Here is a 14,259-nt window from a genome sequence, read left to right on the forward strand (position 1 = left end):
TCTAATTGAATACTGTTGCCCCTTCAAACATTATTACAAAATTAATTTATCGACTTACGTTTAAGCAGATATATCGATAACTATTATATATTGCTTATGGCAATCGATACCTACTAAATGAGAAAGGCATCTAAATTTTTAGTATAATTTATAGAAAAAATATTAAAAAGCTATTTTTTACAAATCGATAAATTGTATTGTTTATGTTATCGATAACTGAAAAGTTTAACAAATTAAATAATCGCGAAGATCGTAAGTTTCTCATTCATATTCTCACAATTTTACTCAGTGTAGTGTATATTCCACGTCGTTCTGCTAAGTTTTGCTTTCATTTGAATGTTGATTGAAGAAAATTCATATATGAAGCGGGTTTTCCCTCAACTATCTTTTGTTTTTCTTTATGTAATGGAAATGATGTTGCTGTTGTCGTTTTTGTTGCCTACGATTAGGACATATTTCGTTCGATTACTTAATAATGCAGCAAAGTAAAATCACATTCTTTCTTTTAAATTTAAATGTAAATATAAAACATTTCCAATTTTATTGCTCAAGCTTTAAAAAAATAGAATGAATTTCTAAACATTTCGAAAAATGTTATGTTAATAGAATATATCAAAAATGTTTTTTAGCTCCGGGTTTAGCACCTGCTGTGCAGACAAATAACTCAAAACTAGTTTTAAGGCTTAAGTCGTGTCTTCCGCCTACTTAAAGCAAAGCACTTGATCTGCGAAACGGACTTGCCAATTGTGTTGCCAAATTATTAACTGCTTTTGGCTGGAAATTGTGCAAATTTGCCAAAGGCCACAAAACAATCAAAGCACGAACGAATCCAAATGAAAAGTCCAATTCAAACGAAAGCCATTCGCAGCTTGGCAAAGAAAAACGAGAGAGAAAAATGTTGCAATGCACCGCGTGAAATTGTGAAATTTCCCCGTAGGATTAATAGTTGAGCCAACTCGTTGACTTTAATCAAAAAAAAAAAATTAAAAACTGTTTTACATACGTGTGCATTTAAAGAAAATCGAATGCATAAGCTTAGCTGGACAGGAAGTGTGAAGCAGTCCGATTGGAAAAGTCGTAGCAACATTGAACTTGATCAGTGACGGAACGCCAAACTTGCGCAACTTGTTTTCAGGCCCAACTTTATCTTGTAATAAATTATGCCATTAATTGGGTTAAAAGTGCGCGTAATATCCGTTTCGATTCCGAATCGAGTTTTTGGTACTCAGAGAGTGCGGACAATTTATGCATTTAAGTAAAAGTGTAATGTCACGTATTCGTCTAACAGTGCTTTCCATCAGTTTAAGATCGCATTATATCAATTATCCAATTGCTAATCAAATTCACGTACGATGCTGACCCGCCGCCGTCACCGTCGCCGCTGCACATTGAGTGAAATTTCGAATTGAGAAACTTGCGAGCGTCGTTGAAATCATTTCAAAGTCATTGACACAGGCTGCAACAAGCCGAGGCGTTTCCGTTTAACTACCTCGGCAGAGATACCATTTTTCTACTCGCTGATTTGTGTATCTATGCTCCTAACTTGTTCAGAAGGTATCATGTTTATGTGTTCAGTAATTTCGAAATATAGATTTTTAATATGGAACGATTGGGTCTTACGCATTGATCTCTAGGAGTAAATGTACGAAGCACAGAAGCTTCTTATTACCAGTGATTTTGGAGGCGAAGAGAAGCGACGACTCATATACAAATGTTTGTCATATTCATATCCTGTGGCTCTATTTCAAAATAAGCCAGTGGCAGGGTATACGTTAGTCGAGCACATGCGCATACTTTTATATACTTTTACGTGCTTCTTTTTTTTGTTTTCAGCGATTTCGGCAAACATTTTACTTTTTCTTTTCGCCAGTGGTCGAGCTGTGTTTGTCCACGCGCGGCAAGTGAAAAATCTTGTTTTAACTGGCGCTGCAGCTTGAGCGCTACAGCATTTTCCATGCAGCTGCCCCCAGGTGGGCGTTGCTGCCACTTCGACTACATTGCGAGTTGGCTGTTGGTCGCCACCTGAAGACCATTATTCAAGTTTGGTGGCCAAAAAAGTGTATAGGTATATATATATGTATATATATACAAAATTTGTTAATTTTCCCGAAAGCCAAAAAGTTGACACTCAAATTATGTTGTAAAATTACGAGAGATTTACAGTTCACGGTAATTAGTGGACGTGAACGTGAATTTGTTTGTTTGCTTGTTGCCATAATATATTTAGGAAGTTATTAACATAATGTCAAGGGAAAGTGGTGCCAGTTTTTGCCTTCTTTTTTATCTTACATTTATCTTTATTATGGAAATGTATATAAACAGAATTTGTTGCAATATAACAGGTTAAATGTAATTATTTCAAGTAATCAATCTTGAAGTCTTATACAAACTAAAAACTGACAAGAGTGAAGTGAAGACTGACTGATAAATCACATAAATTCCTGAGTTACTTGAAGATTATTCACGTTAATTAAACGTATTTTTAGAATGCACAGCAAATAAACGAAAATGTTGGAAATTTGAGCACAAATATAGTATAATAAAAGCATATCTTACAGATATTTGTACTTTAAGACACCTAAACTATATATATATATAATTGAATTCTCTTATATAAACCAAAATTATCATAACTTTTAAGAAAACTAATCTAGCTTTCATTGCTAACTTTTCACTTGCAAGCACACGTACAGACCTCACACACGCTGCTGCCTTTTGACTACAAAGAAAGCTCTCTAGCATGCACTAATACATGCGCATACACTTACACATACAACTGCAGTTGATAGCACTGCTTGGGATATTTCGCAACTGCTTGACAACTGTATTCTGTTTTGTTTGAGTTCTCCTTACTTCGTATCAGTTGGCTCGACTCGACTCCTGCCGCTTGCTGCCCCTGCTTAATATATCAATGGCAGCTATCCCCAGAAAACTCCCACGAAAGCGCATTCCGCACGCTAACGAGCTGCATAAATTAGCTGCATATTTTGCAGTTGCAAATGCAGTGCACACAAAATGTTGCACGTTTGCCCCAAGACACACGAAGCCCCCGCACCAGACACACACACACACACACACACACACACCTAGACAAGTAAAAATGCTGCTGTTGGACAGTTATGCGACGTTGTAATTCGTTGGCTGTCAATGAATATGATGAATCCTATTTAAGGTCTACAGCCGCATGACGTCCATGACGTCCACATTGTGTGTGTCTGTTGCACATTGCTCAATCGCGCAACGTTCAGCGAATCAAATGCCACTCTGCGCACGTATTTGGGATATTTATCATTTCCACTAGATCCGGTATTAGCGGCCGCTTATACATAATTTTCAAAATGCGACCAGCTCCTGGCTCCTGGCAATGGTTTGTTCAATGGTTGGACAATCGCGCAGCGCATCGCTTTGATTTTAGTTGACATTTCGTAATGTCCTCGCCAATCCCTGGGGCCAGCGAGAGAACTCGTTGCCAGCTGTTGCCTGCCCCCTTGGGGCATTGCATAATTTCTAGCCAATATTTACCGAATGTGTAGCAGCGACATTTGCGACCTTGCTCCCGTTGAAGCACCCAAGCTAAACAGCCTCAGCTGCAGCAGCAGCGGCCCGGTGGCAAACGGTAAAACGAGTTTGTCGACTAGCGGTATAAACGGGTAATTATACTCTGAGCGCATTGATAATGAGGGAACAGGGTATATTGGCTTTGAGCAGGTGTGTGGAACAGGAGGAGGCGGAGATGTTGTGTGTTGTGATTATCTTATATTCAGTTAACTCTGTTGAGGTATTGGAAGACCTGAAGGAGTTAAGTCAACAGTATATATTTTCGAACTCTCCCTACTACTATACTATTCTATTTGATCTATATATCTATCTATTTGATTAGGTTTAGGTTTCACTTTGAAAGCTGGAGAGCTATGGCACAATAGGAAATTTGTGTTTAGCCTACATCAATTATTAAAAACAATTTGTTTGTGGAAAAACTAAACTAGATATTTATAAAATAGATTATACAATAAAATTATATATATAATTATATATTTAATTATATAATAAATAAAATTATACAAATGCAATTTTGAGCTCGATTTCAGGGTACATACTAGTCGAGCATATCCCACTAGAGCATTCTTACTTGTTTTTGATTTTGATTTGTACTTACCAAATGCCAATGGCAAGAGCCAGCGACAACTGCTATGGCTCGGACTTCGCATTTTATTTGTCTTTGTTTTTTTGGGATTCTTCTGTTGATGGTGATACTGGATCGCGTTTATAAATCAACACGTCGTCTTGCTATTTCTTTCTATTTTGGTATTTCCAGATACTGATTAGCAAATACATATAACAATTTTATGGGCGGATTAATCTAAACAGAAATATCAACTTAATCGATTTCATTTGAATAGAAGAAAGCACCACCAAAATAAATAAAGTTCTGTTAGTGGGCGTAACAAACATAAATTATATATGAAACAATAGTAATGCTGTTAATAATAATAAAAAAAAGAGAATGTCTAGCTTTATATTGTTTCTAGGTGTGGGCTTTTTTGGAGTGTTAAAGGTGACAGTTTTTCGATGCAATAGAATCACAAGATTGACAAGAAAACCTATTTGGAAAGTTGACAAGAAGTTTTGACTTGAGAGTGAAATTTGTGACTTGAATTGGGCATGACCCAAAAAATTTCCAAATAAATTCCAATGAATTGTTTATAATATAGAAAAACTAAGCCTCTATTAACATGATTTTTTTCTAGTATTTTTTTTTTTTGCAACATTGCCAATTCATATTTTTATTTTATGGCCTTTTGACACCTAAAATTACAAAAGCATTTAAGCTAATTTGTCGCTCTCTCCCAATAACCAAGCAAATAAATAAATATAAACGAAATGTTTCTCTATCGCAGCAAATTGGTGCATAAATCTGTCTATTTTATGGCTTGCCTCTCGACAGATTATTCAAAAAGGGCTATTTGTATTAGGGTTCGCTGTGTCATAGCTTTTTCGGTATATTTTCACTTTTCATTGTTGTTGGCTCTTAACACACAATAAACTTAATTTTATAAGAATTTTTTAGTCAACTTTCACATTGCTGCCGTACGCGATTTTTATCATTTATTAATGTAAATAGTCTAGAATTTTTGGCTTTTAGTTGTCTGCTTAGAGCTGATTAAATGATAAAGATTTCGCACAAACCACAAAAAACCAAATTATAATTCGCGCGCGCGTTTTAGTTCGAGCACGGCGCATGCGCAACGTTCCAATTGAAACTGAGGCAAAAGCGCGGCTGCGCGTTTCGTTTATTTGAAATTGTTGCAGCTTGCGCCAAGCAGTGTATGCACTGCTTGCTTTTCGACAGCGCGAGAGCATGCGCCAGCCGCTCTCTCTCCCACTCTCACTCTCTTGCTGTATTTGCATTTTCGACTGCCATTCGTGCGGTCAGCAAACGCGTGCTGTGCGATCTGCCGACGTCAACTGTTGATAGTGCTGCTGCCTTCCTCTCTCGCGCCGCAACGTTGGGTATTTTATTATGTTTTTTTGTTGTTTTGCTTTGCCTTTGCATTGCCCTAGGTCAGGTCTGTGTTTTGTTTTTACTACCGTTTCGTTGTAGCTGTCTTTTGAGGCTTGTAATGAATCCATTAACAGGCAATTACCAATGCTACTTTTTAAAACTGATTGATTCTGCATTTTATGGACCTGAGCCGGAGGCTAATTCTATCTCTTTATGTTATGCATTGCCGCCTTTCACTGTGCGATAATTAACCTTTGCGCTTTTCATGAAAATCACAAGCCACAAAATATAATCAGCTTCGTAAGTAATAAAACATACAAAATTTGATTTCGACACGCAATATTATGTTGTAACAAAGAAGCCTCTTGAAATTGTAGTGCAGCTTATTGTTATATAGTGCAGTATAATATATGTGTTCCTATACATATTGGATTACAGCATACGTCATTTGTGGTTAAATTTAAGGTTAGACTTGAGTTGATCTTCCATGTTCTCCAGTCTAATAATAATAAAATCTATAGAAAAAAGATGTTGAGAAATTTCAATAAATCTAGCTTGTAAAGTAACAAGTCAGTACTAGGTGTTATCGATTGCATAATACTCGTTCACCTTTGGGAATCTCTTTCAATCTTTGTTAGCAGTTTGCAGTAAATTAACTCTAGCTTTGAAAGTTTGAAGATATAGTTCGATTTGACAGCCTAAAATGTGCGTATATTCCTCTATTGCATATTTTAAACCAACACAACCATATATTCCAAATTTAAACTCTATTTAGTATTTAATATTTCACGATTTGCCAGACAAATCCAATATACCTTTTTTCTTCTTGAACGACTATACAAAGAGTATTTTAGATATGTACAATATCCGCTTATTTGTATTGCTAATAAGGTTTAAGACTTTCAATTTGGAATGTTTAGCCATTAGTATGTAGCCGCGTCCGTTAAGTTGTTAAGTTGTTAATAGATATACGCCCACTGGAGGCGTTGTAAATCAAACATTTGTTTTTTTTTTATACAACATAAACACAGCTATTAATGGCTTTCTTGAAGCTAGGAATTTATAAAGTTTTTGAACTATTACTTAATTATTAATTTGTTTTTTTTTTTTTCATTATTGTTATTTTCTACACATTGAAGAGAGTATTTGCTAAGCGCGCAGCTCTTTGCCATTGATTTTCCAAACTACTTTTTGTTTGACCATCACGCAAGCTTTGCACTTTCTATAAGTTTGTCTTATCTATAAGTCGAAAGCTTAATTTATGGCCACGTTAAGAGGCATGCTCTCATATAATACCTAAAGACATATAGAGACTGCGATGTGTACAGATTATATATGATATACAATGACCTGAAATTATGTTATATTGTTTTCGCTTTTCACACTGAAGTTGATTAATGAATGTCTTTAAATTTTTTCATCATTTACATTTACTTTTAATTCGCTAGTTTTCAAGTTCAATTAGTTAGTTTCCAGTTTAATTGCACGAATAGATTGTAATGGAAATGTTAGTTGTTTTCCCATAAATGAATGCCAAAAACAATTAAAAACTGAGGCAACTCGAGTTCGCGTGTTTAATCACGATCAAGCAACAGATTTCCCAACTCTTTTCTTTTCTTTCAATTTTTATGACCTTAAAGTCGGGAAAAAGCGCCCTAAAAATGTATTGATTGCAATTGATAGTCAGTTAGAGTGAGAGAGGGGGAAACCTGTTGGATTGTTATTCAGTTTCTAAGCCAATCAAGATCTGGGAAAAAAGGAGCAACGTAAAGAACCGATTACTAAATTCAATTTAGTCACAAAGCGCACAGACGACACCTTTGTGGGATTTTCAATTATAATGCCCAGCCAAAGAAATATAACATGCTCTTTTTCCTGCGGCGCTCTTTTATTTGCTTCATTCCTTTTTACTCCTACCTCCTGCACCTACAACTGACACGCAAAGCGCCAAAGGCGTCAAAATAACCCATAAAAAGCAAAATAGAAGAAAAAGTGTGTGTGGAAAACCCCATAAAAAAGGGAGCATAAAAAAACTGAAAGCAAAAACCGAGCTAGCCAAAGCGCTTAAATGGTTTTGAATGGTGGACCTGGACATAGACCTGGACATGGCCAGGGAAATGGAAATGGAAATGGACGCGGATGCGAATGCGAATCCGCTTGGGTCGTCGCTGTCGTTGTCAACATTGTAGCTGCGGTGGCTGTTGGCAAAATGTTGCGGGTGCTGCGGTCGCCAGCTCTGACGGCGCCACATGCTGCATGCCCCCTGCCCAATTCCTGTTTTCTCTTGCAAAAATAGTGCAAGGCAAATCCAGCTCACAAGCTGCAAAATCACGCGCCTTGAATGCCAAACGCAATTGAATGGAACTGCGAGCGGCGAGTGGGCTGCTGCAGCAGGCACCCAGACTTGCACTGAGAACTGACAGACTCTAGATACCCTCTAAAGCATCTTGCTAGTCTTGGCAAATGATAGTTAGTCAAGATAAAACATTTGAAAAATATATGTTATTTAGCTGAAAATACTTATCTTACCTGCTATGATATTCATCTGGCCAATATATTAACAGTTATTCCCAAACACAAATTATGTTTACTTATTTATCGACTCTATTTATATTCAAATGAGTTCCGCATCTTTTCATGTTGCCTAAAATACAACGATTTAGGCTTGTTTTCAATGTTCCGCTTATAATTGATTAATCTCGTCGCCTCTTATCCACAATCTTAGCCAATTAGGTGGAAATATAATGAAAACCCATGATTTTTATTGATAATTAATTGTGTATTACGTTATAGCTCGAACATCTTTAAACACGCATGAATTTTGCGGGTTTTGATCTGAGTTTAGTAAAGTTTTAATGCGTAAATATTAGTAGTCGATTATGCTTATGAATTAATTTACATATGTAATATGTATTTTAAATTTAAAAAAATTTAAATTATATAAATTGTATATCTTTGCTGCTTTGATTTGACAGCACTTGAAAATTATTTAAGAGGTATAGAAATGATTGGCTAACTAGCAATGAATCAAAACAAAAAACAAACTATTTATGCATAAAATAAATAATTTTGTAAACAAAATTAGAAAAATTCGAAGAAAATTTTCACTAATAAATTCCAAAAACTTAAACTTTTTTATATTGAATAACAAAATAGTTTTAATAATTTAAAATAACAAACCAAAGCCAACAATTGTTTGCAGATCAACTTATGCATAATACTTATTTTTAGTGCATTCTACAGTATCTGCCCGTCGATCAACAAAGATCTTTTTCACTTTCTGCTAGTTATGTTATGCCAATTGCCGCATTTGTTTGCCTGCCCGCAGAAAAAAACATGCAACTAACAAGTCGCCGGGCAAACTACGGCGGAAAAGTATTTGTGTGTGTGGGCAGGTCCGTCCGTGCGTCCGTTCGTCCGGCTGGGCGTGGGAGCTCAGTCAGTGCTGCAAAATCAATTGGCATTTGAAAATTGCACGCCTTTGAGTTCGTTTGAGTTCTTTATAATTGAAATATGGCCAGCAAAGCGAGGGAGGAAGAGCAGGCAGCGAGCGGAAGTAGTCAGAGTAGGGGCTGGCTAGAATTGTATAGCCAAGCTACTTACTACATTTATGTTTTAGGCCAACAATTGAGCCAGGCAATTAATGCAATTGTGTGAGCACGTCTTCGTTCAGCTGCTGTGTCTCTGGCTGCATTAAAAATATCATCATGCAACGTCTGCTGGACCAGCCTCAATCTGTTGGCCAATTCAAACATATTGTGCTGTGCCTCGTTTGCTTTGACTGCATAAATAATTCTGGAGGCAGAGAGAACCACACTCACACAGAGAGAGAGAGAGAGAGAGTAAATTAATTTATTCGCTGACATGTGTCCTGCGTTTATTTCAAATTGCATTGTCATTATGCAAATGCACTTTGCTCTCCACACCTGACGATACCAAGCTGCACCTGCTGTCAAGCACCTAGCTGCTGCTGCTGCTGCTGCTACTGCTGCCATCAACATATTGTGATGATCTAGTCTCTGTTTGCTTAACCAAAATGTGTTATTTACACTTAATTTGTCAACGAATGTAATGTTTAGAAACTTTGTTGAGAGCTTTCGGTTTTAATTTGTTTTCATTGCCATTGAGTATGTGCAAATGTAGTTAGCATAGCTCTCCAATTACCGACCTCGTTAAATGAGTTGCCCAAAAGTGTTCTTGCATTTGATGAAAAAGCTTAACAATGCAACTCGAATCATTTGAGAGCTGCGATATAGATTGCGGAGCTAAATAAATAGCAACGATACAATATTTGTTTGCTTTGATCGAAAGTTTTATATCAAGCAAAGAAATTATTATTAAAATTGTGAATTTGAGTTTTATACCCATTTATAATAGAAAATCAGGATATTATGTAATGGCTGTGTGAGGATGCATGTAGCTGGCTGAGTTTATCTAAGTAGACAAACATTTAAATGTTTATTGCTGTGGACCACACGCAGTACGAGCTGCTCAATCTTTTTTCGATAACTCAAACCAAAACCATATTATCAATAATTATCGATCATTTCATTTTAATTTTTTCACATTCACTGTGTAGACTTCTTTACTGTAGAGACTGTTGACATTATTGCGCACTACATGATATAAAGAAACTGCATCTAGAAAAGTTATTCAACAAATTAAGTGCAGAATGGTTAGAATAGCAGCTTTGCCCACTGCTCAGAGTATTTCCTAGTCAAGCATTTCCGCCTAGAGCACTCTAACTTGATTTCATGATAGTTTTACAATTTTCTTTGGCAAAATTTATTTGCTAAGCATACAAGTTGTGAGTATTTTAGATTATAATTGCCTTAATATTGTCATGAAATGTATGAGATGTTTTAAGATAAATATATCTATAAAATAGACAAGTTGTTAAAGCCATGTCTATCTGCTAGCTTCAATGCAAACTTGTCTCTACTTATATAAGCCTACGAAACTTTGCATAAATATCATTGTAGACATTATATGTCGCAATCGATTACATTTCTTCAATATATCACAGAGCTAACTGATTCTACATATCAAATAAAACTGCTAAGCAAATTTGGCTTTTAATGATGCTACTTTAAAATACAAGCTCGACTAAGCTGTTTAGCTTAAGCAGCAGAAACTCTTGTTTATCTTTTAACTTTAGCTCTAACTAGAACATATCTGTGCTCTATTAAAATTGATTGAATATGTGAATCTCAACTCATAATGGGAAATGATTTTATATTTGGATAAAAGTATCAAGCTGTTTTTTGCTCTGAATTCCAAAAGAAATGGTTTAATCTGATATCATTTTTGAGCTGTAATAAAGCAATCAGCTCGCCGCTTGGCATTTATAATAATATTTAAAACATATTTCTTAGACATAACTGCTATGTTGATAATGATGCAACACTTGCAGCGCGCTTGCATTATTATGGACAGCTGCGTGACGAGAGATGTCTGTGGTTGTGTGTGGTGCTGGTGGTGGTGGGTGCTTTTGCCTGCAGCTGACCAAGTAACCGAGTTTTTGCGCCAGCTAATGTTACAGCGGCTTAGCTCGGGGGAGCACGTAACAGGCAGGTTGCCTCATGGCAAAGGGAAAATGCATAAGTGAAAATGTGCACGCTTTTCACTGACTTGTTATGACTATCGCTATTTCATGAATGAAAAGGTAATTTTACACTCAATTGCGTGACATGCGGGTGGCACTCGTATTACCAACGTCGAACGTGTTATCACTTCTGCAAGTCTTGAGCAATCACTCGCTCTATTTGCAGCGCATTGATAGGTAAATTAGATGAGTTGTATTATTTCATAATTAAGTTTTTGCTATATGTGTTTGTGGCTGAACTTTGTGAGGCGCACCTTGAGCGAATCCTTTCACTGTTTACATTCACTTTTTGTCTCCCAAAGCAAATGGCATTCACTTGACCAGGTCTACAAGCAAACAAGCATAACGGTTCATTGATCATGGCAGTTGATCGCTTGTTTGTGCTACCTGCTCTGTGCCGATGCCTCATTAAAATTGGCGGGCTTTTTATTTTCATTTTAAGTTTCTGGCCGCCAGCAGAAGTCATTAACGGCTCAACCACACCTGACTCTAGAGTCTTGGTCTCAAGTTAGACGCCAATTTGTTGGCCAGCAGCAAAAGCTTGTGATTTGTTGAGTGCAATTGCAATTGATACGATTTCATGTTTCTGTAGCTGCCTTTTACAAAACATTAACCCAAAATATTACTCATACGCCATGTGTGCGCCAGATAAAAAGAACACATTTTTTGCAGCTTGTTGGTTGTCAGCTGGTCGTCATGCAGCGATCACTTAACGTTTTTATACAGCAAACAACCAATAACCAGTGTCATAACTTTGAAGTTTAACAAATGCAGGCCTAAGTTTGCTTTGAGACATGTTTCTTAGAGATGTGCAGCACGGAATGTGATGTCTTGGATTGGGTTGGGTTGGATCAAATGTAAATATATGAGAATTATAATTTTAATTTAATTATACTTAATTTTTCTTTAATTATCTATAATTAAGGATGAATTCAATTTTCATTTTCAACTATTTTAAAAGTCATTCGTTACCAAGCTTCTGCTTCGTTTTTGTATACGTCTATCTATTTATATATCTGTATCTATATCTATATCTATATCTATATCTATATCTGTATCTGTATCTGTATCTATATCTGTATCTATATCTGTATCTATATCTGTTTCTATATCTATATCTATATCTATATCTATATATCTATATATCTATATATCTATATATCTATATATCTATATATCTATATATCTATATATCTATATCTATATCTATATCTATACATCTATATATCTATATATCTATATATCTATATATCTATATATCTATATATCTATATATCTATATATCTATATCTATATCTATATCTGTATCTATGTCAATATCTGTATTCCACAACCTTTTGGCTATATTACCAAGAAACGTTTGCCAGTCTTTCAGCTCGTTGAGTATTTCAAAGCTTTAAGCTAGAAAAAACGATTTGCTCTTCATCTTTGTCAGTCAAACAAATCCGCTGAAATATTATATTTTATCATAGTAGTTACACATTAAAAAAACATTAGTTCAATTACACTAACCTCTAAACCGCTCAGATACAGAATGACTTAGTTTTGATTAAGCCAACTTTTCATTTGCCAATCTGAACAATTGTCAAAATCCATTTGCAAGCAACTTTGCCAGGAGTCATGTGTCACGCGTTCATCGCTAAAGCAACATTTTGCGCTTTCATGAATTTTTTGACGTGAAGGCAGCTGCCGTGGTGGCTTGTCATGTGGCTTGGCCAAAGAGTGAGCTGTTTTTTGGCTGACTGATGTTGTTGATATTGTGCTGTGCTGTGCAGTGCAACTGGCTAAAAGGCACTTGTTGTCGCCGGCTAACGCAGCTGCTTATTATTTATTTAACATTTCTATTTTGTGGCCTGCAGTTTTTTCAATTCCCATTTTGGCGGATGCAGCGAAGGCCACAATATCAAAAGTTATATTAGCCAAAAATTGCATATCGTTGGCCGATTTGATTTGTGCCGCGCAAGCCGGGTGAAAGTCAGCTGTGTCGTTTGGTAATACTTGATTAAGATGTCTCCATTCTTCGGGTCAATTATTTATGGCCAACGCACACACAACGTAAGGGAAATTATCTAAGCAGATAACTCGCGCTTACATCATAAGCGTTGAACTTTCGGGCATTCGGGCTATTTGACGGCTTTTTAGATCTATTCACACCAGCAGCTTCAGCTGGTCAAAAGCGATTGCTGGCGCTGGCAAACCATTTTCATTGTTCACAATTTTCCAATTGTCGTCTATAAAGCACACACGCACACGCAAGCACAAACACAATGCTTTATCGCCTGCTCAATCGTTGCAGCTACAAAACGAGCTGCACATATTTTAACCCGGTTCATTATCGTCTTAGCTGCTTCGGCTGCAGCGTCCGCTCAAATCAACCGGCAGCCATCTCTCAACTGTTGCAGCAGCAGCAGCAGCAGCAGCTGTTAGCCAAATGCCTTGCTCATATCTGCAAATGACAATCGCTCGACTTGTTTGTTTAATTAACTTACCATACCGAACAAAAGAAAAAAAGAGGCTGTAAAATATTTTCTAAAAAATCTGTATTGCCGGGCTCAACCGGGATTTGAACCCGGGACCTCTCGCACCCAAAGCGAGAATCATACCCCTAGACCATTGAGCCGCATGCTCGAACAGCAGCCAGCGCCAACCTTTTGCTTCGGCCAGTGCTCTCGTTTTAGCCACGTTTAGTTTATTTTTAGCCGTTGCATGCAGCAGCCAAAAGTGTGCAACAGTTTTTAGTGGCAGCATCATGAATTTGTGTGCGCCTGAACATAGGCAATCGTAATTTATAGTGAGATATTTTAGATGCGAGTTGTTTTCGAGATTTATACTATGAATAAATTAGGGAAACTTTTAATTTAAAAATAATTTTGCATTATACTTTTAATGCTTGTTTATGATATTAATACCTTGCTGCTGCTGCTGCTGCAGGCTCGACTGCTCATATGAATGCAAATTTGTATACTATTGAGCTTGGATATATATAAATGTTTTGTATTTATATATAGGTTATAAAATTATTAAATATATAAATCTGTTATCAGTTACTATATATATATCAGCTACTATATTATATTACCTCCAAGGTCTGTGGATGCCAACTCTAAAGCTGTACAACCTTTGACCTTAGATTGATTTACTGTCGGACTTC

The 14,259-nt window shown here is 36.4% G+C and overlaps 2 protein-coding genes and 1 non-coding gene across 4 annotated transcripts in view; 1 reads left to right on the top strand and 2 right to left on the bottom strand.

Moving 5' to 3' along the window:
- The window catches only part of LOC111596725 (probable serine/threonine-protein kinase yakA), a 28,966-nt gene extending 24,749 nt beyond the window's left edge, over positions 1-4,217 (bottom strand). Inside the window, exon 1 of the mRNA XM_023311058.2 lies at positions 4,157-4,217. Coding sequence (XP_023166826.2) covers positions 4,157-4,208 — 52 coding nt within the window. The 5' untranslated portion in view covers positions 4,209-4,217. The remainder of the gene's footprint in view (positions 1-4,156) is intronic.
- Positions 1-14,259, top strand: part of LOC111596682 — a 65,715-nt gene that overhangs the window by 26,736 nt on the left and 24,720 nt on the right. The window lies entirely within an intron of this gene.
- On the bottom strand, positions 13,657-13,728 carry Trnap-ugg. Its single transcript has one exon. It is a non-coding gene; the product is annotated as a tRNA-Pro (tRNA).

This window comes from Drosophila hydei, unplaced genomic scaffold, assembly GCF_003285905.1.
Source record: "Drosophila hydei strain 15085-1641.00,03,60 unplaced genomic scaffold, DhydRS2 tig00008119-arrow-pilon, whole genome shotgun sequence".
NCBI classification, from domain to species: domain Eukaryota; kingdom Metazoa; phylum Arthropoda; class Insecta; order Diptera; family Drosophilidae; genus Drosophila; species Drosophila hydei.